At 41.3% G+C, this 26,340-nt stretch overlaps 1 protein-coding gene across 1 annotated transcript in view; it reads left to right on the plus strand.

The window, feature by feature from the left end:
- Nucleotides 1-239: 239 nt before the first annotated feature.
- LOC109914997 (FERM, RhoGEF (ARHGEF) and pleckstrin domain protein 1 (chondrocyte-derived)) overlaps nucleotides 240-26,340 on the plus strand; it is an 89,324-nt gene continuing 63,223 nt past the window's right edge. The window contains exons 1-9 of the mRNA XM_048598408.1: nucleotides 240-358; nucleotides 512-609; nucleotides 1,303-1,417; nucleotides 7,296-7,443; nucleotides 7,541-7,636; nucleotides 7,753-7,913; nucleotides 9,870-9,938; nucleotides 11,473-11,536; nucleotides 14,529-14,742. Coding sequence (XP_048454365.1) covers nucleotides 240-358; nucleotides 512-609; nucleotides 1,303-1,417; nucleotides 7,296-7,443; nucleotides 7,541-7,636; nucleotides 7,753-7,913; nucleotides 9,870-9,938; nucleotides 11,473-11,536; nucleotides 14,529-14,742 — 1,084 coding nt within the window. The remainder of the gene's footprint in view (nucleotides 359-511; nucleotides 610-1,302; nucleotides 1,418-7,295; nucleotides 7,444-7,540; nucleotides 7,637-7,752; nucleotides 7,914-9,869; nucleotides 9,939-11,472; nucleotides 11,537-14,528; nucleotides 14,743-26,340) is intronic.

The raw sequence follows: 26,340 nt of genomic DNA on the forward strand, positions 1-26,340 counted from the left end.
TATCTTCTGACCAACAGAAGAGGTTGGAAGTGTTTATAACTGGGGTGAGAGGGGGTCCTTGATTATGTTGGCTGCCTTTCGCTAGGCAGGGAGGAGTATAGGTGGGGTCAGTAATGGGAGGTTGGCTTGCGTGTGTTCACAATTCTCTGCAGTGTCTTACGGTCCTGATCTTCAGTGAACAGTGGACAGAGGTTTGAAGCGATTACCAAAAGATCCAGGGAAGAATTTTTTTTAATGCAATGAATTCTGACCTGGAATGTAAAGAAGTAGTGGAAGCAGATTCCAAGAGTAACTTTGAAAAGGAGGATGAAATGAATATTTATGAAAGGAACATTTTCAAGTCTGCACTGAAGCGCAAGTAAATGGGACGAATTGAATAGCCAGTACACACAAGATGGACCAAATGGCTAACTCCTGAATTGTAGGATGTTACGCATCAGAAGTGGATAGTGTGCAAGAGTTATTCATTGCAGCAAGATGACTGATTTGTTTTTGTTTTAATATTTTGCAGGTACCTCTTTGCCTTGCAAATCAAACAGGACCTGGCCTCAGGAAGGATGACATGTAATGACACTAGTGCAGCTCTTCTGGTGTCTCATATTATCCAGTGTGAGTGAATTTGACACCGATTATCCTGTTTTGGCATGAGAGCGAGGAAGCTTCACCAACGATGGGGTGGGGAGCCCGCCATGTCAGTGCAAAGGATGAGGCTAAGTATTTGCAACAGTCGCCGGCCAAGAATGCTGAGTGGACGATCCTTCTCAGCCTCCTCATGAGGTGTGTGCAGCAGCACAGATGCTAGACTTCACACATTCAGTTCGCTCCATGTGAGCAATGGAAAAATGGCTGAAGGCATAAGGCACTGTAAGGCTTTGGACCTTCGCAGCATTCCTGAAGTAGCACAAGATCTGTTCTCCAGAACCAGCCGCACTTTTAGCCAGTGCATCTATGGCACTGGCAACCTCTGTCTTTTCTCATATCCTTCGAATTGAATATCTCTTTTGAAGGAGCTTCCACAGGTACGATGGGCTGAATAGTCGCTGTGAGATTTTATTAGCGAGTGGATATGATAGCTGCTGCAGGCTGGTAACTTACTTCTGTGTACAGCTCCCCAACGTGGATCGTCACATGCTGGTGAAGGTGATTTCACAAGTTCAAGTGGGTTGGGATTCCCTGAGCTGTGTCCTAATTTACTGACCAGAGTGAGGCATGAGACATTTTAACAAAAAAAACAATAGGGAGTAAAAGAAAACAGTGTGTTTGTACTGATGGCACTAACACTTCAATACTTTTTTATTGCAGCGGAAATTGGGGATTTTGATGAAACGCTTATCCGTGAGCACTTAGAGAAAAACAAGTACATACCTCAGCAAGATGCCCTGGTGGATAAGATAGCGGAATTTCATCGCAGGCATGTGTAGGTATTTAAGTCCTGCTCTGTACAGTATTGTGGTCAGAATGGCGATCTTAAATTTAGGTCATATAGACAATGTCTGATTCTGTTTCTAACTGCCAAATTGAGTGGTGAAGGGGACGTTATGTCAATAAAAGGGGGAATTGATGATGACAGTGACAATTCACTGTGCTGTATGATGTTTGTGACCCAGCTTGTCGTTAATGAATTGATGGAGTGTGTAGATTCTAAGCGTTTCATAATCTAAAAAGATCTGCAACCCAAGCTTTGACAATTTAAGAGAATGCAATGAAGATTTTTGAGTCTACAAACACAGGTGTGTTCTATCTCCTATATCTGTCCGACCATTGAGTGTCTCCGTTGTCGCTCATCTTTAAGTGGACGTGGTTATGTTTTCTGTTTACAAAAGGATGCAGTGTATCATGCAATGCAGATATAGGCCCAAATATTTATCTGCAAATTCTGTGCACAGACTCGAGAATTTCTACCTCTGTGACTCCTGACTTTTAAAAATGGCTGCCCAGGGGTCAGGACTTTCAGCCTGGGGTGGCAGGCTATGTTAGAACTAAGGGCAGGTGACCCTTGGATGTGAGAAGGGGGTTAGAGGCTGTGGAGGCAGGCTGGGTGGGAGGCTAGTCTCTGTGCACTTGCACTATGTTGATGCTTCAGGAAAACATACCTCTAGCCCTCTCAACTCCCTACTGCTCCCATTCACTCCCCATGCCTCGTCCATGCCAACTCATGCCCTCTACCCAGCCCATAACCACTTATACCACAGGCTACCATATGTCTCTACACCTGCAAACCGTGGTCCTTTGTACCTTCCATGTCAAACTATGCTCCTTAACCTAATCCAAATGACTCTCATAACCCATATTCAAAAGGTACCCCTGTACCTACTCCACCATGGCCTTTTATATCCCTTATGCCAACCTATGCCCTTCTACCCTCAACATGACTTTTTATGGCCTCTATGTCCCTCTAACCACCCTTATGGACATTGTGTAACCACATTCCAATTTATAGCCCTCTATGCACTACCCCAAATCCCTTTATAGCCCAATGCTGTCCTGGGCCAGGTCATGTTAACTCATGTCCCACCTACCACCATATTTTCCCTTACACATGCCATGCACCCAGTATCCATAATGGATAGACCTCAGGATCCATGCAGAACTGATATTGAATAAAGTTCTGTAAAATAAAGTTCCAAAATAAATTACTGTGTTGAAAAAACATATTTATTCATGAAAGATACATTAGGGACATTTAAGCAACTTTTAGATAGACACATGGCTCATAGTAAAATGTATGGTATGCAGGGTAGTTTAATCTTAGAGTAGGATAATAGGTCGGCACAACATCGTGGGCCGAAGGGCCTGTACTGGGCTGTACTGTTCTATGTTCTAGAAATGTACTACGTTTACATTCATTCAACTACATCATCCTTATAACAATAAACTTTTCATTCAAAAACATAATCCCTTATAACAACAAACATTGGAATTCATTTTTAGGCCTTTTTCAAAGAGTGCGTAACAATCTTTCAACACTCAGCGTGAAAGATCAAACAATGATTTTTTTTTTAAACCCTCCAGGCTCTTATTTCAATGATTTAAAAGGACAGGATAAGGACATAATGGTGGTGATGTCACTAGATTAGTAATCCTGAGCACCAAGCCAATGTTCTGAGGACGTAGGTTCAAATCCCAGCGTAAGCTGAGTGTGAAATTTGAATACAACTTAAAAAACCTAGAATAAAAAGTTAATCTAATGGCGATCATTGTTGTAAAAACCCATTTGGTTCCCTAATGTCTTTCAGGGAAGGATGTCTGCTGTCCTTGTCTGGTCTGGCTTTCCCATGACTCCAGACTTCCAGTAATGTTGTTGACTCTTGAGTTTCTTCTCTTTGACTTCAGTTGGGGATGGGCAGTGAATGCTGACCCAGCCAGCAAAAGTCATATCTCATGAACAAATTTAAAAAAGAGACTGTTCATTGCCTTGTTAGTTCCTTTCTATAGGTCCTCTTTACAATTAATTTTGACAGGTCTGTTGACGATTAAAATTAGTTTACACATTGTTTACAGATATTCTTGCCTACTTTTACCCATTCCAAAAGGCATCTTACCTCCCCCAGTCACCTAATCTCCCTAAAGATGTCTCTGGACCATACATGGCTATCCAAAAATGTGCGTGAAGTACAGAACCTGTTGTTCCCCAGATCTACTGTGCACACTTTGGGTGTCACATTCCTGGGCTACCAAAGCCACACAGAAGTGGAGGCAGCTGATGAATGAAATGACCAGCAGTCACCATAAAATGTACACGTGGATTGTGAAACGCTTCTGTGAAAATAGGGAGTGCCAATTTCAGGGGCAGGGCCTCCAATGTTTTGGTTGGTCTGCCATTTTCACCTCGAAGCCGAGCCTGCCCATCGTGGGGAAGATCCAGGCCTTTGTCCTGAGGAAGCTACTACCTCGGATACATGTAAAAGATCCCCAACTGCGAGACTGCTACCAATTTATCAAATTCTTAATGGAACCTACATTTTATTGTCAGAAAATTCCTTACATCTTGATGTTGTCAATTGAGTAAGTGCAAGAATCATAGCATCCCTACAGTGGGGAAGCAGGTCATTTGGCCCATCGAGTCCACACTGACCCTCCAGAGAGAATCCCATTGAGACCCATCCCCCTGCCTTATCCATGTAACCCTGCTTTTTCCATGGTTAATCCACCTAGCCTGCACAATGGGCAATTTAGCATGGCAAATGCATCTAGCCTGCGCACCTTTGGGCTGTGGGAGGAAACCGGAGCACCCAGAGGAAACCCACACAGACGTTGGGAGAACTTGCAAACCACACAGACAGTTGCCTAAGGGTGTAATCCTTAGTCCCGAGTCCCTGGCACTTTCAGACAGCAGGGCTAACCACTGAGCCACCGTGAAACAAGACTCCTTGCAAATGAGCATCAGTGCTCTGCGTTCTTGAGTTGTGGAAGGTTTCAGAGCTAGGGAGGAAACAGGAGAGTGAATCTTTGTTATGAAGGAGTGTTAAATGTATTAGAACTATAGCAGGTAGATTGAATAAAGATACAGACCAGCCATACTTTGAACGCTGGAACTGGCTTGATGGCCTGAATGGCCTCCCGTTTTGATATTGACAAAAGGTGAGGCTTCTTTTTTTGTCATGTCACTAGCCCTTTCCACTACCAGCTTCATCGTGGAGGTTAAATTTGCAGCACGGATTTCATTATCTGAATAGAAAAGAAAGCATATTTTGTGTGGGATTTGCATAAGACTAGCACTGGAAGCACATGGAACTGTGGGATCCCAGGAGTTTGATTTGACATACGCATCACACCAAATGGTGAGAGATGTGATGTGACAGCACTGGAATTTATTTGGAGCAAAGGTACTGTTTAAATGTTAGCAGTAAAATTAATGTGCTCCTTTCAAATATCCTAGCAGAATTTCAGCAGTCACACTGTTTCACAAAGCAATGAACTGATAAATGGAAAAACTCGAAAAATCAATTTGATTTGCTGGTGCCTGCTGTAAAATATTTTTAAAAATTCAAATGTTTGAATGGAAATTACATTTCATGAAACAGCCCAAACTGTTATAAACAGCAGGATCAAGAATAGTTAGAAGGTGACTGAGCTGTCGTGATGTGCTCTTAGAGAGAATTGAGCTATCATGCTGCTTGGAGTCTTACAAGTACAAAGGCTGTGGTTATTGAGGTCATCATTTCAGTTGCAGGACATCTCTTCAGGAGTTCCTCATGGTAGATATTTCTGATCAACCTGGTCAGAGATGTTATTACACTCCTCTGGAGCCCCCTGAACTTGAGCACAGACCTCTTGGTGCAGAGATAGGGACATAGCCGCTCTGACACAAGAACCCCACTGTTCCGCACGGTAGTGTCCTCCACCCCGTTGTTTTCAGTTACTTCAAAAATGACCTTTCTTCCATAAGGTCAGAAGTCGGGATGTTTGCTGGTGACTGCACAATGTTCAGCGCCATTTATGGCTGTTCAGACACTGAAGCTGTCCATGTTCATACGCAGCGAGACCTGGCTTAAAGTGATAGTGATGAGCCACATAAGCACCACATAAATGCAAGGCAATGACCATTTCCAACAAGATAGAATCTAATCATTGCGCCTTGACATTCAATGGCATTACCATTACTGAATTCCCCATTACCAGCATTCTGGGAGATTTACATTGACTAGAAGCTGAACCGGACCAGCCATATAAATATTGTGGCTACAAGAGCAGGTCAGAGGTCAGGAATTCTGCAGTGAATAGCTCACCACCTGTCAGTTTAATGGTATGCTGTCCACTTGCCTGAGTGTAGCTCCAAGATCACTCAGTAAGTTTAACACCATTCAGGACAGAGCAGCCTGCTTGATTGACACCACGTACAAACTTCAATCCCTCCATCACTGATATTTAATGACAGCAGAGTGTACCACCTACAAGATGCATCCTTCGACAGCACTTTCCAAACCTGTGACCTTCACCACCTCGAAGGAGAAGCCGAGTAAATGCGTGCAAGCGCCACTCGCTGTGAGTTACCCTCCAAGCCATACACTATCCCAACTTGTAATGATATTGCTATTCCTTCGCTTTTGCTGGGTCAAAATATGGGAATTCCTTTCCTTAACAGTATCGTGGGTTTCTCTGCTCCCGGTGGATTGCGGTGATTTAAGAAGGCAGATCAATACCCTTCTCCAGGGCAGTTAGGGATGGTCATTGAATGCTGACCCAGACATTCCTGTCCCGTTGAAAAAGAGTGTAAGTGGACTATTCAGAATGGAGCGTTCACATTGGACTTTGCCCTTTTAGGTAGCATTCTGAGTTTTTGCCCTCGTCCACTTCCAGCCTTTTGCTATGATTTTCATTGCTCCTCTAATAGCAGCAATAGCTACAGCAGCCTGGGCCCTAAGCAGTGGAGTTCCCTCCCTAAATCTCTCTGCATCCCTCTCCTGCTTTAAGGCGCTCTTTAAAATCTGCTACTTCAACCATGACTGAGGTCACATCGCCTGACCTCTGTGTGGCTCAGTGTGGAATTTTGTTTGTCCTGGGCTATTTTACTATATTAAAGGTTCTATATAAATGTCAGTTGTTGTTACAGCTACAACTCACTCATCCTCAAAATTGGACAATCTGGTTGCACCCAGATAAAGCTGTTACCTTGGCAGAAGCTCCGAAATGTGAAAGGCATGCAGGACACTCAGTCTGTGAAACTCAACTCCATACTGTAGACAACACAGATCTTCTACAGAAGAAAATTTGTAGACATTCTAATTTTTCAGTTGCAAAACCACTGCAATTAATGACTGGAAGAGCACAGATCTCTGAGGGTTATTGGACTGGAAGAAGTTAGAGAGAGAGAGGGCAGCCCATGAAAGCCAATTTAAAATTAAAAATAAGAATGAGAATTTTAAAATGGAGGCCTCGCTTGACTGGGTACCTGTGAGAACAAAGGGATGATAAGTTAAACTGCCGAAGTATCCATGACCTTATTAAGCTTGATGAGGGACCCTTTGACCTTGGATACGTTACTATGTTGAGAGTGCTATATAAATGCAAGTTGTCACTTGGACACCCAAATTCTGAGACAGGAAAATAGGAATCGCTGTCTTTGCTGGGTTGTGCCCTCCCTGGTGGATAGTCTTTGCCCAGCCTTGCAAAAGAATCGAAGGAGCAATTCTGCTGAAGTGAGTACTGACAGAATAAAATACTGGAGGTTTGGAGCCTGGGTTGTGAGAGAGTTGGCAGGTGGTGCGTTGGAATGAATGCACAATTGAAGTTGGCGGTTTAACACGCTCTGAAATTGTATGATGTTCTCTTTACACCTCCTCCCTACCCCAAAGTGGGCACACACCTGCTGCTTCTGACTATCAGCTCCTTGAGATCGCTAGAAGATTAGAAATGTATGGGATTCGGCAACATTGTGCAAAGGACAGAGAGGGCACAAAGATCAACCTGTCTGTGTCTCATGCCGGGATCATAGTTTTCCAGGTAATAGTTGTTAAATACAAATCTAACAAAATGTAGCTTGGGCCATTTTTCTTGTCTTAGTCAGAATTAAACTGACCCTTTCATATTTCTGATGCAGGGTAACAATAAAATCAATTCATTCAATTGGGCCAAGGTTCGCAAGCTGAGTTTTAAGAGGAAACGCTTTCTGATTAAATTTCGCCCAGAAATGAACGTGAGTGTGTTCTTACCCAGAGGCCTTGTAGCTCCTTTCTGCTTTGTTACCTGTTATTGTGAGTTGCATTTGAGTGAGTGCGAGATGATGTTTGCCTTTCTGTCTTGCTGTTGCAGTCCTGCCAGGACACCTTGGAATTTTCTATGGCCAGTCGTGATTCCTGCAAGGCTTTCTGGAAGATTTGTGTTGAGTATCATGCCTTCTTTCGACTGTTGGAAGAACCCAAACCAAAACCCAAGCCCATTCTATTCAGTCGAGGGTCCTCTTTCAGATTTAGGTAATCATATTCTACATTCCTCCAGATCTTCAATGTTATTTTAATTTATATCGTGCCTTTGTTCTGTTCAACTGATTCTGTTCTGGCGAGGGATCTTGTTATTTTCCAAATTTTTTCTCCTTTTAACGGACTGTGTCACATGCCATTCCCATTGTGTTTCAGTTGGTAACGCTCCCACCTCAGGCTCTCCTGGTTCAAGTCCCATTCCAGGACTTCAACACAAAAACTGGGGCTGACACTTGAGTGCTGTACTTAAGGTGTGCTGCATTGTCAGATCTTTTGGATGAGGTGTTAAAAGCAAGGGTCCATCAGCTCTCTCCGATAAATGTAAAAGATCCCACACTTACTGTCTCAACAAAGGGCACGAAGTTATCCCAAATGTCCTGGGATAACATTTATTCCTCAATCAACATCGTTAAAGCAGATTACCTGGCCATTATCATTGTTGTTTGTGGGAGCTTTCTGTGTGCAAATTGGCTGCTGCATTTCCTACATCACAACAGTGTCTACTCTTCAAAAGTACTTGAATGGTTTTGAAGTGCGTGGTGGTCACAAACAACACTTCTTATAAATGCAAATATTTTCCCTTTCCTCAAAGAGTTCAGGTTTCTTACACTAGCTGATTCAAAGACCTCTCTGAGACTAGGCCCAAGAGCAGTAGACAAGGAATTTTTATCCCTTTACTCAACCTTCACCTCCTTGCCCAGAAAATGGAGAAGATGGGATTATTTTCCTTTAAAGCAGAGAAGGTGAAGTGGACATCTCAGAAAGATCTTCAAAATCATGAAGAATCGTAACAGAGTAAATAAAGAGAAACAATCTGCAGCGGCAGGAATGGGAGGTGAGTCAGTAACAAGAAGATGCAGGCAAAAGATGATTGGGAAAAGAAACAAGAGAGGGAGAGAGGAGAATTTTTGAGTTATGATCTGGAATGTGTTGTCAGAAAGGGCAGTAGAAGTAGTCCCAATAACAACTTACAGCGGGGATTGGATAAATATTCCTAGCAATGAGGAGCTTCAGTTACGATTGATTGGACTTTCCGCAGTGGAGAAAAGAGAGATGATCCAGGTTTACAAACAGTCTGGACAGAGCAGATGGGGAGAAACTGTTCCTGTTGGTGGAAGGGCTGAGAATGACAGGAAACTGATTGATTCGAGGCGATGGAAAGTAATGTGGTGTGAAGATATGCATTTTTTGTTAATGAAGTTAGTGGATTCAGACCCAGTCATGGCTTACAAAGAATTGCAAAATTACCCGAAGAGAGAATATTTACAGAATTACGAAGGGAAATCCAGCAGAAACATAAGGGGCTAATTCTCCATCTGGGGATCTGAAACCCATACTAATTGCAGCAAAAACCCACATGCACTTCTAGATTTAAATTTAGGTTTTATTGTCATGTGTACTCAAGTGCGAGGTACAAGAGTACAATGAAAAGTGTACAGTGTTGCCACACACTGCTCCATCTTAGGTACAAAGTAGCTAGGTACAAAATCTCAGTTACAGAAGTAGAGAAATAAAGAAATAAGTTTTAAAAAGTTCAGCACTACAGTCTTCTTAGCATAGAAGTAGAAAAATAGAGAAATAAAGTCAAAATGTCAAACATTACAGCCCGTTCTTGAACCATGGGCCTACAGACGCTCCAAGCTGGGTTTCTCCAAGAAGGCTCGCTTTCACCCGCACTGGGCTATCACCCACCTGTACTCGCCAGACTTTACTGCTGCTTGCGAGGCTTCGGTCCTGACCACCACGTCACCGCTGCCGCCATCCCTTGCAGACCCTCGCCATCCTTCACCCGTGATCGCCGCTCGTCATTGCCGCCATCTGCACTCGCGCTAGATCCCAGCCGCTCGAGATCCACGGTGGGCCCCACCCTCCTCTGCGCAGGGCTCACTTAAGGTCTCAGGTCACAGGAAGAACACAGTCTTATGAGTAACCCTTTTTTCTTTATTCTAGTGGGAGAACTCAGAAGCAGCTCCTGGATTATGTTAAAGAAGGAGGGTACAAAAAGATACAGTTTGAAAGGTAAGTATGTTTTTCTGTCTATTCTACCATTGTTCCATTTGCGTATGCGCCTTTATCCTGTCGGAACCAGCAAAGTCAGGAAAAAGATCACTGAAACTAGTTGAAATGATTTGCTGTTGTCAAAAGAAAAATGCTGCAGATCTTGCAACAAAATTGGGCAGCATCTAAGGACAGAGAAAAACCAAGTTAAAATTTCAAGTTTCAATCAAAATTAAACATTGACTTTCTCCTCTTTGTACCTCCCTGGTACTTTCTGAGAATTCTGCCCTTCTAACTCTGCCTCTCTCAGTGATAGCCTTACTTTCAGATGTCAAAGCTGCAAGGTCTGGAATTCCCTCCCTAATTCTCTCCATCTTTCTATCTCTCCCTCATCTCTCTCTGTCCTCTTTTTAAGGTGCTCCTCAACACCTACCTGTCTGGCCAAGCCTTTAGTCTTCTAATAGCTCTCTTTCTGTGTTGTTCAGTTTCAAATCTTGTTTAATAATCTCTTCTGTAATGCTTCATTACCTAATGGCACTTATAAATGCACGTTACTCTCTCCATGGATGCTTTGTGACCTGGTGAATATTTTCTATTATTTTTGTATTGGATGCCTTTGTTGCATTTTGGTACCAATGCAACATCCTCTTGTGTACAGTAGTGCATTAGAGTTGTAAATAAGTTTCTAATAGTGAACTGATACAGAAAGATAATTGGTCACTGTTCATTGTTCTACAGTCTAAACACAGATAATGCACAGTCAATAAAAAGAATAAGCTTTTAGAATCAACAACAAACCATGAATAATTTCTTGTTTGATGAGACAAGTTAATGAGACTTAAGTAGTTAGAGCTGGAAATGTAGGGGACAGTGTTTGAAACAGTGTGGATGTATCAGAGTATTCCCAAATGGAATCTGCCTTCCAGCTAATCTCAGAGCATTTCTCAATCTTTGGAATTCTCTTCCCCAGAGCTCACTCATCGAGAATATTCAAGATTGAGATTGATTGATTTTTTAGGCATTAAGTGAATGATGGGATATGGGGATCGAGGGCAAATGGAGTTGAGGCAGAAGATCAGCCATGATATTATCGAATATTGAAAAAGGCTCGAATGATTGAATGGCCAGCTGTATCCCCTATTTCTTATGACCTTGATGCTCATTAAAACACTGAGAGAATGAGGTCAATTGTGCTGCAAGAATTGTATCCATTTTTGTTTCTTTTCCTGCTCTTCTCTCTCACTCATCCTCTCATTTTTCTCTTTTAACCTGTGTTCCTTTCTCCTCTGGTCTGTTTATTGTTGTTCTTTATCTGTGTCTTGCTCCACTGCTCAACTGTGGGAGTGTCAGCAGCGCATGGACACACATGATTGTCTCAAACCAGAATCATGTCGTAGGGAGTGGTGATTTCTGCACTCGGCTTTACTCATTAAAATTTTCGCCTGTCACTAATACTTATTTCCGGGGTGTGTGTGTGGAAATGAGTTACTTATTCAGATTAATCGTTGTCACTAATACTGCTGCATACTCATCTTACCCTTTATTTCATTTTCAGGAAACATAGTAAAATGCGATCCATCCAAAGTTTGCCTGAACATCCGTCACTGGTGCCAAAACAAGTCAGTAAATCAAGTATTTTCTAGAAGAGATTTCTATTTCAGTGGAGGACTGTTTATTTGAAAGGAATTTCCATTGATCCACTCAAATGCTCGTGACATAATGGGAGGAATGTGCTGTGATTATGGGATGGTCAATCCTGACACAAGACGTGGAACAATCTAGCAGACAGCTGGCAATCTGCTTTTTAAATTATCCCTTGAAAAGAAGAATGTAAAATAAGGAGAAATATGTTTCCATTGGCAGAAGAGTTAGTAGCCAGAGGCCATAGATTTAAGATGATTGGCACAAGAGCCCAAGAGACATTAACGATTGGAAATGTGCTGCCCGCAAAGTCAAGTTGGAAACAGCTTCACTCGTAACTCTCAAAGGGCGTTGGATAAATACTTGAAATGGAAGAAATTACAGAGCTATGGGGAAAAGAGAGTGAGACTAATTCGAAAGCCTTTTCAAAGAGCAGGCAGGAAGGGACAAATGGCTTCATTCAATGTTGTTTGCCTGTAACTTTTGAGCTTTGCTTGTTCATGCAAGCAGTTATAAATCACAAGTGGTTCTTGTCAAAAAAACTCTTGTGTACAATATTTGAAAATATCAAACTTCAGTTTTTTGAAAATATAGGAAGAGTACCATAAATTTTGCCATCCCAAAAATGGGCAGTATCCAAAAATTGGACATTTAAAACTTTTTCCACACAACAATTTTAATTGAGTAAAAAAAAAACTTACCTGGACAATTGTGCTAGGTGCTACATAGGCGCAGGGTGGTTCCACACTACTTGCTTGCTCTGATGCTTCGCTTTACCGCTCTATCTCATACTCAAAGGCACCCTTGACCTCACTGCCTCTGGCTTGACTTGAACTGCCCACAGCCAGAGCGACACCATCCATAATCTCTACACGTCCAAAATATAGAACAGTTTCAGTCCTGAGGGTGCTGGATTTAATATTCTGTGCCTATACCAAATCATTCATTTTTTTTTTCCCCCTGGAAATTTGACTCCGAGTTTTATTTATTCAATACACTAATTTATATAGAAGTGGGTCACACATCAAGTTTCCACTTCAATCCCTGTCCAATGTTAAGGTAGTTGACCTCCAGCTTCATTAATAGGGAGAGTGAGAGTTACAAGAGCAGCCAAGTTCCCATCACCAGCCAATCGCCCCTTGCGGTGGGAGTGCCAGGTTGAGGTCAACAATTGTTTGCATTTGTATGGTGTCTTTAATGCCATAAAAAAAATCCCAAGGCACTTCACAGGAGTGTTATCAGACCAAATTTGAGACTGAGCCACGTACAAAGGTATTAGGATTGGTGAAAGAAATATATTTGAAACAGCATCTAAAATTGGTGAAAGAGGTCGAGGAGTTTTGGGGTGGAATTCTAGAACTTCGACCCAAGGCTGTTTAAGGCACGTCTTCCAACAGTGGAGCTGTGCCAGGTGTCAGAATTGGAGGGAAGTGATTAAGGAGGGATGAGGCTACAGGTATAGAAAAGACGTTGCCAAAGAAAGATTTGAAAACAAGGTTGAGCATTTTAAAATTGGGGCATTGCCAAACTGGGACCTCACGTAGGTCAAGTTGCACAGGGAGGAACTAGGACTTGGTACAAAATAGGACACAGGCAGCAGAGTTTGGGCCAAGGTGAAAGTTGCAGTGGTGCACTGAGAGAGAGTAGACAGCAGAGCATCGGGATTGTCACGCCTGGAGGTAACGCAGGTAGCATTGAGTGTTTCAGTATCAGATGAGCCAAGGTAGGGGTGGAGACAGGCGGTGTTATGAAGGTGAAAGCTGATGTTGTGATAACATTGCTACATGTTTAATAGCTTACTTCAGGGTGAAGTAGGATGCTAGGGCTGCAAAGTGTCTGTTTTAGAGAACCGATGGAAGATAATGGAGGAAGAGCGGGGAGATACGATTAATTAAATATTGTGAATTGATCTGCTACCGAGACGGAAAGTTTCTGAATTGAACTCAAAATCCATACTAGCTGTCTTTGGGTAGACTGATGATCATTGTGTATCGCTGACATTGCAGAGTTATAAAAGCCAACACACTTTGCAAAAAACATTAAGACTAATTCCTTCTGTTAGTTCATTTCTGTTGCTTATTTCCTAATGGGCAGAAGCCAAGTGAAAAATGAACAGAGCAGACAGAGCAAGGAACTTTTCATCCCTGGTCTGTGTGTTGAGTTCGCTGACCTTGGCCAAAGTTAAAGCATTGCACTTACATCTGAGAGACCCTGGTCATTACTGCCATCATCCTTTTGGAAGGCACAAGTGTTGATGTTGGGCGAACAGTTTCAATGTCAGAACCTGTTTGTGAGTAATGACTGTTTAAGTGAGGTACTGGAGTGGGCTGGGGGGTGGAGGAGTGGTTGGTGAGCTGTGAAGGGCTGTTGCTTCACTCATTGGCTAGATAACCACAACAATGTACTGTTGAATAACAACAGCAGAATGCGTTCCATCCATTTTGTGGCCATGGTGGTTTTCAGACCCTTGCTAGCTAGCCATGTCCCACAGTGACATTGTGCCATAACCCATGATTAAGCAATCCATAAACAACAAGGATCTCCCTTGAGGAAGAATGAGGTACTGAAATGTACTTTACATCCCTTAGCAAGTGTTCATCACTTCTCAGGATTAGGAACCAATCATTTCTGACTGAGACGTGGAATTATTTCTTCAGGGGCTGATGAATCTTTGAAACTCTGTTACCACAGAGGACGGTGGATATTCCCTTGTTGAATATATTCAAGGCTGGGGGTGGAGAGATCTTGGTTTACAGGGAATGATGGGATGTGGAGAGTGGGCAGGAAAGTGGGTTTGAAGCTGAAGATCAGCCGTGATCGTATTGAATAGTATATTGATCAGACTGACTGCCTTTGTCTTGTGTTCTTTCAAAACTAGACGAAAGAAATCGCTGACGGTTTTGAGAGTAAAAGTTTAGCTGAAGTATTTTTACTGATTACTTGTTTCCAAGATGTCTCTTATCTTTTCAGAGCGGTAGTCTTTCTTTTGGGGAGCGGTCAGCATCGACTGGAGCACCGTCTCCTAGCCCAAGGAAGGATCTGGGAGTCTCCCAGACAACAGATAAAGACAGGGTTGAGCAGAAGAGTGCATCACCATCGGGCAGCCCGAGGAGAGACATACAGGAGGACACCATGAGGGACAATGTTCACCAGCCGAAGACCCAACGGGAACAACAGAATGCAGGTCCAGCATCTCGAGCTGCTCATGGAAGCAGCTCTTCCATTCCTTACATTGACTGCAGTGATATAGATAGTGAGCATGACTTGATCAGAGGGTGGATCAACAGGTCGCGGTCAAAAACAAATGACAATTATGAGGATGAGCTTAGCAGCAGCGAATACTTTGGGGAAATGGATGAAGGTGTGGCTCGCCGTAGATATAGGGGCTCTCCTGATTTCCGATTTGAGGATTCTCCGCTCCATATAAGGGAAGAGTTGATGGATGAGGAACTGGCCCAGTTGTCCTTCTGCAATAAGAGGACGCCTCCAATGCCCAGACACAGCTCCTTGCTTCATGAGGTATTTCGTGGATCAGAAAGCTGTAGTCCTTCAGCTTCTCCAATCAGTCTGTCCCCTAAAGGGTCCAGTCCCAATGTCAGTGTTAACAAAGCAGGATCCAAGGGCTCAATTGTACAGAATGGCCACTGTAGGTATAGACCAGAAAATACAGACAGCCATACACACAGCCACCATGATTATAATAGCTATTCCACAGTTTTAAGCCCAACACATAGACTGAGGGTTTACAGCAACCGAAACAGGTCAGAGACTGATCCATTTATCCTCAGCCATATGGCCTCTACTCCACTGAACGAATACAGGACAGGTATGCAGCGCAGACTCTGCTCACCTAAAGTGCTACATTCAGAGGGTAGATCTGTGGCCAATAGCCTTTTCCCTGCCGTGTTAACAAGGCCAAGTCCGCCAATTCAGAGTCTATTCCCAGCTGGCCTCTCAGACCACGCAGCGGTGAGTCAGGTGATGGATGGGTCCACCAGCAGTGGGACAGAATCCAGCGACTCTGACTCAGAGGCAGTTCAGTCACTCAGCCAGCTGCTGGTTTTGGAGAATCCCATTGCTGTAAACTCCTCACCATTGCCTAGGAAAACCTTCTCGTTAGGGAGCCTGCAGTTAGAGGAGGAACTGGAAGAGGACAGTTCCATTAGCTTTAGTGACCCGGATGAGAGCAGCCCATTGAGTGAACATGGTATCATCACATGTTAGCAATTTTTCACAGTCTCCTGACCTTGTCCATTCTCTGATCAACAGTTTCCAGCCAGTTTTTAATGTTAGCACAGGACTGCAATTATCACTAATTATCCAGGCATAAACTAGAGAGACAGTAAATACTGTTATAAAATCTCCATTCTCTCTGTTTAACAGAATGACATCTGTAATTATGCCATCTGCCACTGATGACATTGCAGTCGATTCTGACTGCCTAGTGTTCATTTATAATGAAACACAACATCTTAAAATCATCTTGGCAGGGATTAATGTTCAAGACTCACATTGGAAGTGGATTATACGTTATTGTTGACAGAAATAGTTAAGGAAGTCAAAAGAAAAGTTAAAAAGAGCTAAAGCTCAATGTGTAGCTATTTTTAAAACAAAAACAATTCAGTTAAGTTGTTAAGCCAGGGCAAATATTGGACTGTCAAATATCAAATCGACACAAAAAAAGTAAGCACTTGATCCCAATTGTGGGCGACGAGGTACCAATTATGACAAGTCTATCTTTGGAATTTTTGACGAGGATGAAGCCTAGCAATAACTTAAGTTATACTGACTCCAGCATCAGCAGTTCTTACTATCTCTGTGTTAAGTTACACTGTTGTTTGTCACTGTTGGTATCTTCCTGTTCTCCACTATGTGCACTATCTTGCATTGTGTAGCATTGGGCATCACCTGCAAGGTACGAAAAAGCAAAGTACTGCAGATGTTGGAAATCTGAAGTAAAAACAGAAAATCCTGGAGAAACTCTGCAGGTGTAGCAGCATTCGTGGAGCGAGCAACAGAATTAATGTTTTGAGTCCGATGTAAATCTTCAGAACTGTTCTGAAGCAGAGTCATATCAGACTTGAAACATTAACTCTGTTTCTTTTCCCATGGATGCTACCAGATGGCAACATAATGTTAGACGGGAATAACACAAATAAGCAGGACCTCAGTTATATTTTAGACTGTGAAGGGTTGATAACTGTGAGATATTCAGGTGCCAAATAATTGCCTTCATTTTCCAAGTTCTAAATAAACCTAATGATAATAGATGTTCAGATTATTTGGAAAGGATGGAGGGAGTATGCCATTGATTGATATTAGTTCAGTGAATTGTTCTTTCTAATTAACTTACATTATGTATTTTTTGTGAAGTTAACTATTTAGACAGGACTGAGGTAGTTTTAGATTTGTTTAGCAATGGTTGGAGATCCTGAAAGGGTTGAAGTCTGGAATTCTGTGTACCTTTTTTGAGTGTTTTTGTCTATATAAATATATGTAAACAAATCTTTAAAAAGTGACTTGATAACTTGTGTAGCTTAATACTGTGTAGTATTAAGTGAGTGTTGAGCGAAATTGAACAATAGTTTATAAGTCTAGTAAACTGACTAGGTTACATTTAATCGTGATAGAGTTGAGTCCTGCCAAAACCGTACTGTCCACTAATTTTGAAAGAGGTTCATGGAAAATTTATTGACAGCTATTCCTTTATGTTGGAAATGATTATGATATTCATTCTTACCTTATAGATTAATCACTGTTACATATAATACAGGTCCCCAAACCAATTTTACAGCAGGACGATCTGGAAGGCACAGCCAATATTGCATCAAAGGGAGGAAAATTAAAATTCCTGATTTTAAAAAAAATCCAATTCAAGAAAACATCCTGAATAAAAAAAATTTAATCAAATTTAAATTTATCTTATCAAAATCAAAAATATTTCAGCTTTAAAGAACTGAGCTGCCTTTCAAGTATTAGCACTTGTAGAGCTGGCATCTCCTGGCAGTAAGATGTAAAATCAGTTCCGTCTTGTTAAGAGGCGCTAACAGGCAAAAGTGTGTTGGGAGCAGTCAAAACCCACACTCTTCCCAATTCAACTCGACAGAATGAATGCTAAGTGCAGTGTAAAAGAGACCTCCAGTCCGCCCATGCTACCATTTAGGTTAATTTCATACACAACAGCCATGCACAGGGAAGAAATTTCAATGTCCCAGATGTTTACAGCAAAAGCATACCACATCATTCCTTTTTAAGATAAAATAAAGTAGCTATAGTCCTACTGGGCTAGTCTCTCATTAGAGAGATAACTGGTGGTGGTTTAACCTGAGGGTCACCACGCCTCAGGCAAGGGGAGAGATTGGGAAGGACAGTCCTCTGTGGTAATCTCAGCTGGTGCAGGAATTGAACCCACATTATTGGTTTTGTTCTGCATTGTAAACAAGCCCATCCAGCCAGTTGAGCTAATCAACCACATTGTAGGATGTGTGTGTGTACCAATTCTGTCTCCTTACTTAAGAAAGGATGTAATTGCAGTGGAAGCATTTTTGAGAAGGTCCTCTAGGCTGATTCCTGGAATGCAGGTTGTCTTGTTATGAGGGAAAGGTTGAGCAGGTTGGGTTGATGTGCATCGAAGATCTTATTAAAACTGAAGACTGTGACAGGGCTTGAGGCAGGTAGATGCTGAGAGGATGTTCCCCCTCATTGGGAATCTAGACCTTGGAGCTAAAGTTTAAAGATGACGAGTCTTCCATTTTAAGATGCAGATGTGGAAGAATTTCTTCTCTTAGCGCATCTTGGAATTCTCTTCTATAGAGAGCAATGGAGGCTGGATCGTTAAACGTATTCGTGGCCAGGTTGGACAGATTTTTGATAAACGTGAACCAGGGTTAAGGGGGAAAGACAGGAAAATGGAGTTAAGGCTACAATCAGATCAGTCATGACCTTATTAAATGGTGGAGCAAGCTCCTATTTATTATGTCCATTGAAATGCAAAAACAATCATCTCCCTTCAGTTCTGGGTTCACATTTTGTAGAGGATTTATTTAAATAGACAAAGAGATTGTTTAGTTTTGCCTGGAATCAGGTGAATTATTACATTAAGCACTTATTACATGGAAACAAATTATCCTTTTTGCCTTTTTATTCAATTCCTCACATGCCCCAATTGCCAAAACTAAATTCAGCCCTGTTGCATTGCCTTTCCTCAAAATTTTGGGGAGATGTAGATGCATAAAGTGCATAAAGTATTTATAGTCAGGTTCCAGGAGTGTGTGATGCAGTTGAGTGAGTCACACTGTCCAAGTGAAATGATTGGAAACAGGATTAACTGTGCCGTTGCACAGATTGTGACTTGCAGGCTGCTGAAAAACAGGAAGGGATCTTTAATGTAGGAAAAACAGTTAAGCTTAGGACTATAGGATGTCTGCCAATTGGCAAAAGCTGGCATTTCTCATCTTACAGCAGCTTATAAAGTTTGAACCCGTTGGGAGCACAGTTGTGCATACAATAGTAATTCAGGCATGGGTTTTGAGAAAGGTTTGGCATTTGTCAGTTGCTGCTGTGGTATATCATTGAGGATCAGTGGTTGTATTCTATGTTTTGGCACAGCACTGTTGCCCATTTAATGGTGATGGGGCTTATTACTAGTTTTATACAGTGGTGAAAATTGTAATCCCATTCTTACATTGTGGTTAGCTTGGATGTATCAAATGCAGGCCAAATATGTTGATGGTCATGGCTCCCATTTGTCCCTGCTCCTTGAATACTTGTCTAGTTGGGTCTGGGCTTTAAACTTGACCAAAGTATTAATCAACAATGCTGTAGTTGTTTGATGTTTTGAGGAATCCCTCAAAAGGAGCAAAATTGGTTCAAGGTTTTTGGATTGAAGGGTTTGTTTGAGAATGTCATGGTGAGTTTTCAGTCAGGCAGTTGACATACATGGCTGTGGAGATGATTTAATTATCCCCCTGAAGAGTGAGTGACCAGCTGAGGTAAAAGAGTATTGGTGATGCTCTGGAAACCATAGTGCAGCATCTTCAGTCACAGAACAGAGAAGATTGGGAATTCAAAGCAAATAGCAAAGTGAATACATTAAAGGGCAACCTTTAACCAATCTCAGGCTTCCTGGGATTTAAACCTCATGTGATTGAACTATTTGGAGTATCTGTTGGGCTGCTATGCCAGTGTCCTGTCCCATCCTTCGGGGATTCTTATCCAATTATTTCAAAACAAACACATTAAAAAGTGCCTTCATGACCACAGGCCATCCTAAAGTGCTTTACAGCCAATGAAGTATTTTTGACATGTAATCATTGTGTTAAAGTAGGAAACAGTGGATTTGTGCATAGTAAGATCCCACAGACAGGAATTGGATCATGAAAGACAAACTTGATGTTGAATGAAAGATAGGTATTGGGAAGAACAATATTGGTCCAACTAGTCTCTCTCACAGTTTAGCTTATGCTGCATAATAAGGTGAAATGTTTGCATACTGCATGATGGGGACAGGAGTCTATTCGGCCCTTCAGACCTGTTCCTCCATTCAATTCACACTTGCTTATCCATATCTTAACACAATTTAGCTGCATTTAACGGGCAGACTGCATCACAAGGGCAAGCTATATAAATACACTCGTGTAGCATGCACCAGTTGGACCAAACAATCTGTTTCTGTAGATACTATGTAATCTATTCACTACAACCCATCAAGATGTTTGTATGAATTTTTGCTATAAATAATCTTTCCACCACTTTACCAACACAAATTGTTCCATCAGAAGGATAAAAGTGAGTCTATGCTCTGAGACTAGATTAAGGCCAATCAGTTTATTTGAAACCCCTTTGGTGACATTTGCAAAGTGACAACATTTTTACAGCAGTTGGATCTGTGTTAAACTGGTGCACTGGAGCAGTGTGTTTTATTACCTTAGATGGTCAGGAATAATATTTATACCGTTGTGCCAAAGTTTCTCTGCAACCTCCTCCAGCCATACAATCCTCCAAGATCTCTAAGCTCCTCCAATTCTGACCTTACGTGCATCGCCAAATTTTCCACCGCTCTAATGACGGCCATGCCTTTAACTACATCATTTCTAAGCTCTGGTATTCCCTTCCTGAACCATTCCAATTTGCTATCTCTTGCTGTCCCTTAAAATCTATCTCTCTGACCAAGTTTTTGACAGTGTCAAATTTTTTTGTTTGGTAACATTTTTGTGAAGCATCTTGAGCTGCTTTACATTATTAAAGGTGCTATATAAGTACACATTACTGTTATGTGATAATCAGAACAAGGGGACATAACCCTAAAGTTAGAACCAGAGTGTTGTCAGGAAGCACTTCTTCACATGATGGATAATAGAAACTCTGTCCATCCAACAATTTGCTGAGGCTAAAAGGTGAGTTAAAAATTTCATGAGAGATTGCAGGGCTATGTAATGGTATTAAGGGATTTGGAACTATATGGGATAGATGGAGAGCTATGATACAGATTAACCATGATCCATGGCAGAACAGATTTGAGGAGGGGAATGGTCACCTCACTTTATATAGATAATATGCTACAGAAATCTATTGTTTTATTTTTACATAATTACCCTCAGAGAACTGCAATCTTAATGCCCTCAGAGCTTCCCAACAGTTTTAGTGTTTAGTAAAACATTTAACAAAATGCCTCTGAAAGTTCATGATCTAAAACAGCAGAAACCAATTTTTATGTTTCCTGCACCATTTGAGATCAGTTTGCAACTCTGTTGTCATTCCAATGCAAACATTCATGGAAAAGTGCAGTTAAATTCCTTGTAACAATTAGCCACCACAAAGAGATGTTTCTAAATTAATATTGAAACTGATCTCTCTGATACTTCTATTATTTCACAAGGGCTTCTGAGTGATTTGGAGCTGACCTCTACACACTGGTGCTAAGTGGAAATAATACTGAAAGTATAGTCTATAATAATGAAACTTTTTTGGAATAAAGAATAGAGATTTCACAGCTTCACCTAAGCTCCTAGTGCAGCAGACCAACTGTAGAAAGTCGATGGCCCAGATTTTAAAGTCAACCGTGGAGTAACAACACTGGTCACAAGGAAATGCGCTAATAAAGATCGATTGATCTTTAGTGGCTTGGACATCCCTTTTCCTAATGTCACCAAATCAATGGGTTCTCCATACATGTGGCAGCAGGAATGTCATGAAGTAAGCTAAACAGCCAGTTACATTGACGTATTCACTCAGACAGCAAACCAGGAAGTGAAATGCATTGATTATTCTCCACTTCTAATAAAAAAAATTAGAGAGCAAAATAAATACTTTGTACATATGCATGGGATTAAGGTAGAAGCTGAAATATCAACTAACTTTTGTTTTCAAAAAAAAAACCAAGGATTTGTAGATTTTTTAGTAATAATAGATAAATCTGACATACCATAAATGACATATTAGTTTTGCAGGGACAAAGGGACTGATCAACAGTAATTATAAATTTAGTGTTGATAGGATCCTAGCTGATGCTATGATTGGGGATTTTCACTGGGCATAGGAGGTTGAGGGGTGACCTTATTGAGGTTTATAAAATCATGAGGGGCATAGATAAGGTGAATGACAAGAGTCTTTTCCCTAGGATGGGAGAGTTCAAAGTTAGGGGACTTTTTAAGGTGAGAAGAGAAAGATGTAAAAAGGACGAGAGGCAATTTTTTTATACAGTGTAGTTCATGTGTGGAATGAACTGCCAGAGAAAGTGGTGGATGTGGGTACAGTTACAATGTTTAAAAGACATTTGGATAAGTTCATCAGGGGAAAAGGTTTGGAGGGGTATGGGCTAAGCGCAGGCAGGTTGGATTTGTTTAGTTTGGGAACATTGTCGGCGTGGACTGTTTATACTGAAGGGTCTGTTTCTATGCTTTATGACTCTATGACTATGACTCTAAAATGTGATGGTCTTCCACTGAAACATATGCTGCAGATTCGGTTTTAACAATAAAACAGAAGTTTCCACAAAAGAAAGTAAGATAAAATAGAGCAAACCAAGTTATTTGCATACAATACAATTTGAAAGATTTCAAAACACAGCAAAATAAAACCCATCTATCCCAAAATAATTACTTTGCAGTTCTCATACTACAGAATGTGAATTCCCTTCTGTATTGCATTTATAGGTTTGAATTAACTGTTTCTTTCAAATTGTTGTCATAAGCCTTTAATAGCCTTTTGGTTGACCATTCATACAACTGAGCTTAAACTCTCTTAGCTTTAAATAACTCTTTTAGGGTTCTAACCAAACACTTCTGGTCTGGAATTTTCAAACTAAATCCCTTAGTGATGTGACCTATTTCCTAATTGTTCTGAACTAACTCCTTTTACTGCTAGAAATTGCTCTTATATCTGACTCCAGCCAGGTCTTCCGTGAATAGAAAACAAAAGCTCCCCAATCTATGGAGCTTCTCCTAAGCCAAAAAAAAGCAAGCTAATAACTTTCAATGTTTGCCGTCTCCAGTCGTGAAACTCTGACAATACAAACAAACTTATAATATTCCTCCAGGACAGTTTCTGTCACCTGTTATCTGATAAACACTGATTTTAAAACCGCTGCTTCAAAGAGATTGACAAGCCAATTATTAAACTCCCTCATAAACATAGACCAAAACCTATGTATCACTTGTTCAAAATGCAAGCTTTGAAATAACTGTTATTAATGGATATGTAATTTACACATCATTCATCACAGTATACCAGTCAAAACATAGAGATACCTCTTTCTTTGAGTGCTTTTACCAGTTCAGTGATTCTTTTCATTGATTGAAGTCTGGCAGGGAGGAATGGGTGGTTGTCCTCAACACCACACCCTATGGAGAAATGTAGAATCACTGACAGTGTATTCCTGGATTTCTGTGTTTTATTGTGCTTGTGTGGCCTCCTGAAATTGTTGCGACCTTCAGTGGAATAAAAGCAGCAAAACGCCAACAGTTTTGCCATATTAGGACCTCAAAATCCAGCTGTTATGAGATTCTTTTGAGAGTTTCTCTCAGGCCCCTTTGTCAGATTGTCTAAAGAGAGTCATCACTCCTTGCAAACCATATCTGTCAGTGCTTCCTGGATGATATTCCCAGCCTTTTGTAAACTGGAGCTATTTTCATGATCAAAGCTAAGTAGAGGGTGGTAGATGTTCTTGGTTGATTTGGCACTAAGTGTGCTGGTTACACAGATAATTGTTATGCTGCCTGAGAGATTTTGTTCCCTTTGGTTCACATAAAGCTGGGAGATGGACTGTCAAATCAGCTCTGCTTCTAAATTAAGAGTCTGTTTTACTGATTCTGGGCAGCCATCAAGTCTTAACAAACCTCTCTCTCTCTCGACTAGTGAAAGTTAGTGTTTTCATTCTCATTCTTGTCATTTGTCATAAATGGGGATATAATATTAAAAAAGTGTGTTTCCTGTGTACTGTAAATACTGTGGTTCTGTCAGCATGTATCTTTGAAACAGCTCCTCTTGCTCTGTCCTTGCTTTCAATGCATGTTGGGCTGTTCCTGCTCTGTTTGTAACGCTCTCCAAATGTTCTGTTTCCATAATGCAAAACTGTTTGTATACACAAATGCGTGCTTTAAGGCAAGTGATCCTGTTAAGATGAAGGTGGCTTCAGAAACTAGGGATTTACTGATAACCTGCAAGCAGGGGTTGTGAACTGAATGACCCAGCACTAAAGGAGCTCATTCAGTCCATAATGCCTTTACCAACACTTTGGTAATGGTTGAACTAGAGAAACAAAGGGGACTGTTAGATTTAACTCTTCTTTTATTAACAGGATCACTGCTTCACCTGGTGAGAAACCTGCTTTAAAGAGACAGTATTACTTTTGTTGACCTATATTGTGCGTGTAATTTGAAATCCGTTTAAAAGATGGATACGTCTCCCATATAGTTCAGTATTGTGAACACACAAATAGGCCATTCAGCCACTTGAGTCAAATCAATAAGATGATAGCTGATGTGAGTGTTGCCTTAACTCCACTTTCCTCTATGCAGGCCTATTCTCAATAACCCTTGATTCCCTTTTCAATCAAACATTTGTCTAACTCCGCCTTGATTAGTAACACACTTCTGCTGTGGGGAAGAAAATTCCGTGACTAATGACCCTCTGGGAGGAAGAAAAGTTGCAATATCTCAATTGTAAGTGAGAGACTTTCATTTTTAAACTCTACCTCCAGTTCTAGATTCCACTGTAAGGGGAAACATCCTTTCAGCATCTACCCTGTTAAGACTCCTCAGGATCTTATAGGTCTCTATAAGATCATTTCTCATTCTTCTAAACTCCAGTAAGCTCAGGCCCAGCCTGCTCACCCTTTCCTCATAAGATAACCCCTTCATCTCAGGAATCAGTTGAGCAAACGTTCTCTGAACTGCTTTTAATGCTACTTTAGCCTTCCTTAAGTAAGGATTCCAAAACTGTACTCTGTACTCCAGATGCAATCATATTAAGGCCCTGTAGAACTGTAGCAACAACTTCCTACTTTTATTCTCAGGCCCCCTCTCAAAGTACTTATTTAGTTTATGAAGGCAGTATAGAGTCATAGAGAATGCATGAAAATAATTTCTGGATTGAATCTTTTGTTGGGATCAAACCCAGAGTCATCTCCACCTTACTTCTCAATTCAAAAGCAATCGCTCTTCTCTTTACAAGGTCATTTTCCAGTCATTGCTTGGCTTAAATTCAAGGCCACTGAGGACAGAGAGGATAAATCTAACCAATCTTGTTATAATCTCCTTTCCAATGCACAACATGAGGTTTGGAGCTCAAACCCAGGTTTTGCCCACCATACCACCTCTCTGCCCCCTTTCTCTCTGCTCCGCTGGGCCTGTCTTCCAGTTTCATATTGTGACGTTTGGTTGGTATGTTGTATAAATCTCCCTAGTAAGTATAGGGAGTCCAACCCCTCCCACTTTATCTCCACCTCTTGAGATTAACAAACAGAGCAGAGCTTTACTGGGAACAAGCCTGGACTTGATGGCCCCATGCCTTCTGTCTGTGCCATTAAGTTGCTCTGTAATCTTACCTCCATCTGAATTTCTTAGTCTTCTCCCCATTGGGCTCGAATTCTTGGTAAGCCAGATATTAATCAGAAACAAAAACAAAGTTGATGGAAAAGTTCAGCAGGTCTGGCGGCATCTGTGGAGAAGAAAACAGAGTTAACGTTTCAGGTCTGGTGACCCTTCCTCAGAACATGTTAATAAGTTATTGATAAAACTGATATTAATCAGTTTTTGCCCCTTGCTATTTATGCCAGATATGGATTGAAGACCAAGATAAGGTTGCCAGTTTTATGAGATTGCCCTGGAGCCTTCAGAAATTGACAATCTCCTGGGCACTGCAATGAGAGGGAAGAAACATAGCAGACAAATCAGAAGGGGAGTTTAGAAAGCAAATTTCAATGCATCCATTTAATAGTTTAAAAATTGATGTTTGGTGGGGGTAAGGGATTTTAACTAGTTGGGATGATTAGAGGTTTGAAGTCATGTGAGTAACCTCCCAGAATTTGCCTGACTAGAGTTGGCAAACTTTGGGTTACAGTGGATTTTCAAACCCGATCTTTAAATTTTCTCTTTCAGCAACAGTTACATGGAATGTAGTCGGGGAACATAGTTTCTCTCACTTTCCCAGTACGTTCCAACAATTAGCTACCATGGAAAAGATTTGGCAGAGCAGCTCTGAGTTTTGAAATAATAACTGGGCAGGTTAATAGGGTAGATACTGTCTGTTTAATGCACCGTCTGTCTATTTGGCGATTTTGATC

The sequence above is a fragment of the Rhincodon typus genome, chromosome 6 (assembly GCF_021869965.1).
Source record: "Rhincodon typus isolate 14 chromosome 6, sRhiTyp1.1, whole genome shotgun sequence".
In the NCBI taxonomy this organism is placed as follows: Eukaryota; Metazoa; Chordata; class Chondrichthyes; order Orectolobiformes; family Rhincodontidae; genus Rhincodon; species Rhincodon typus.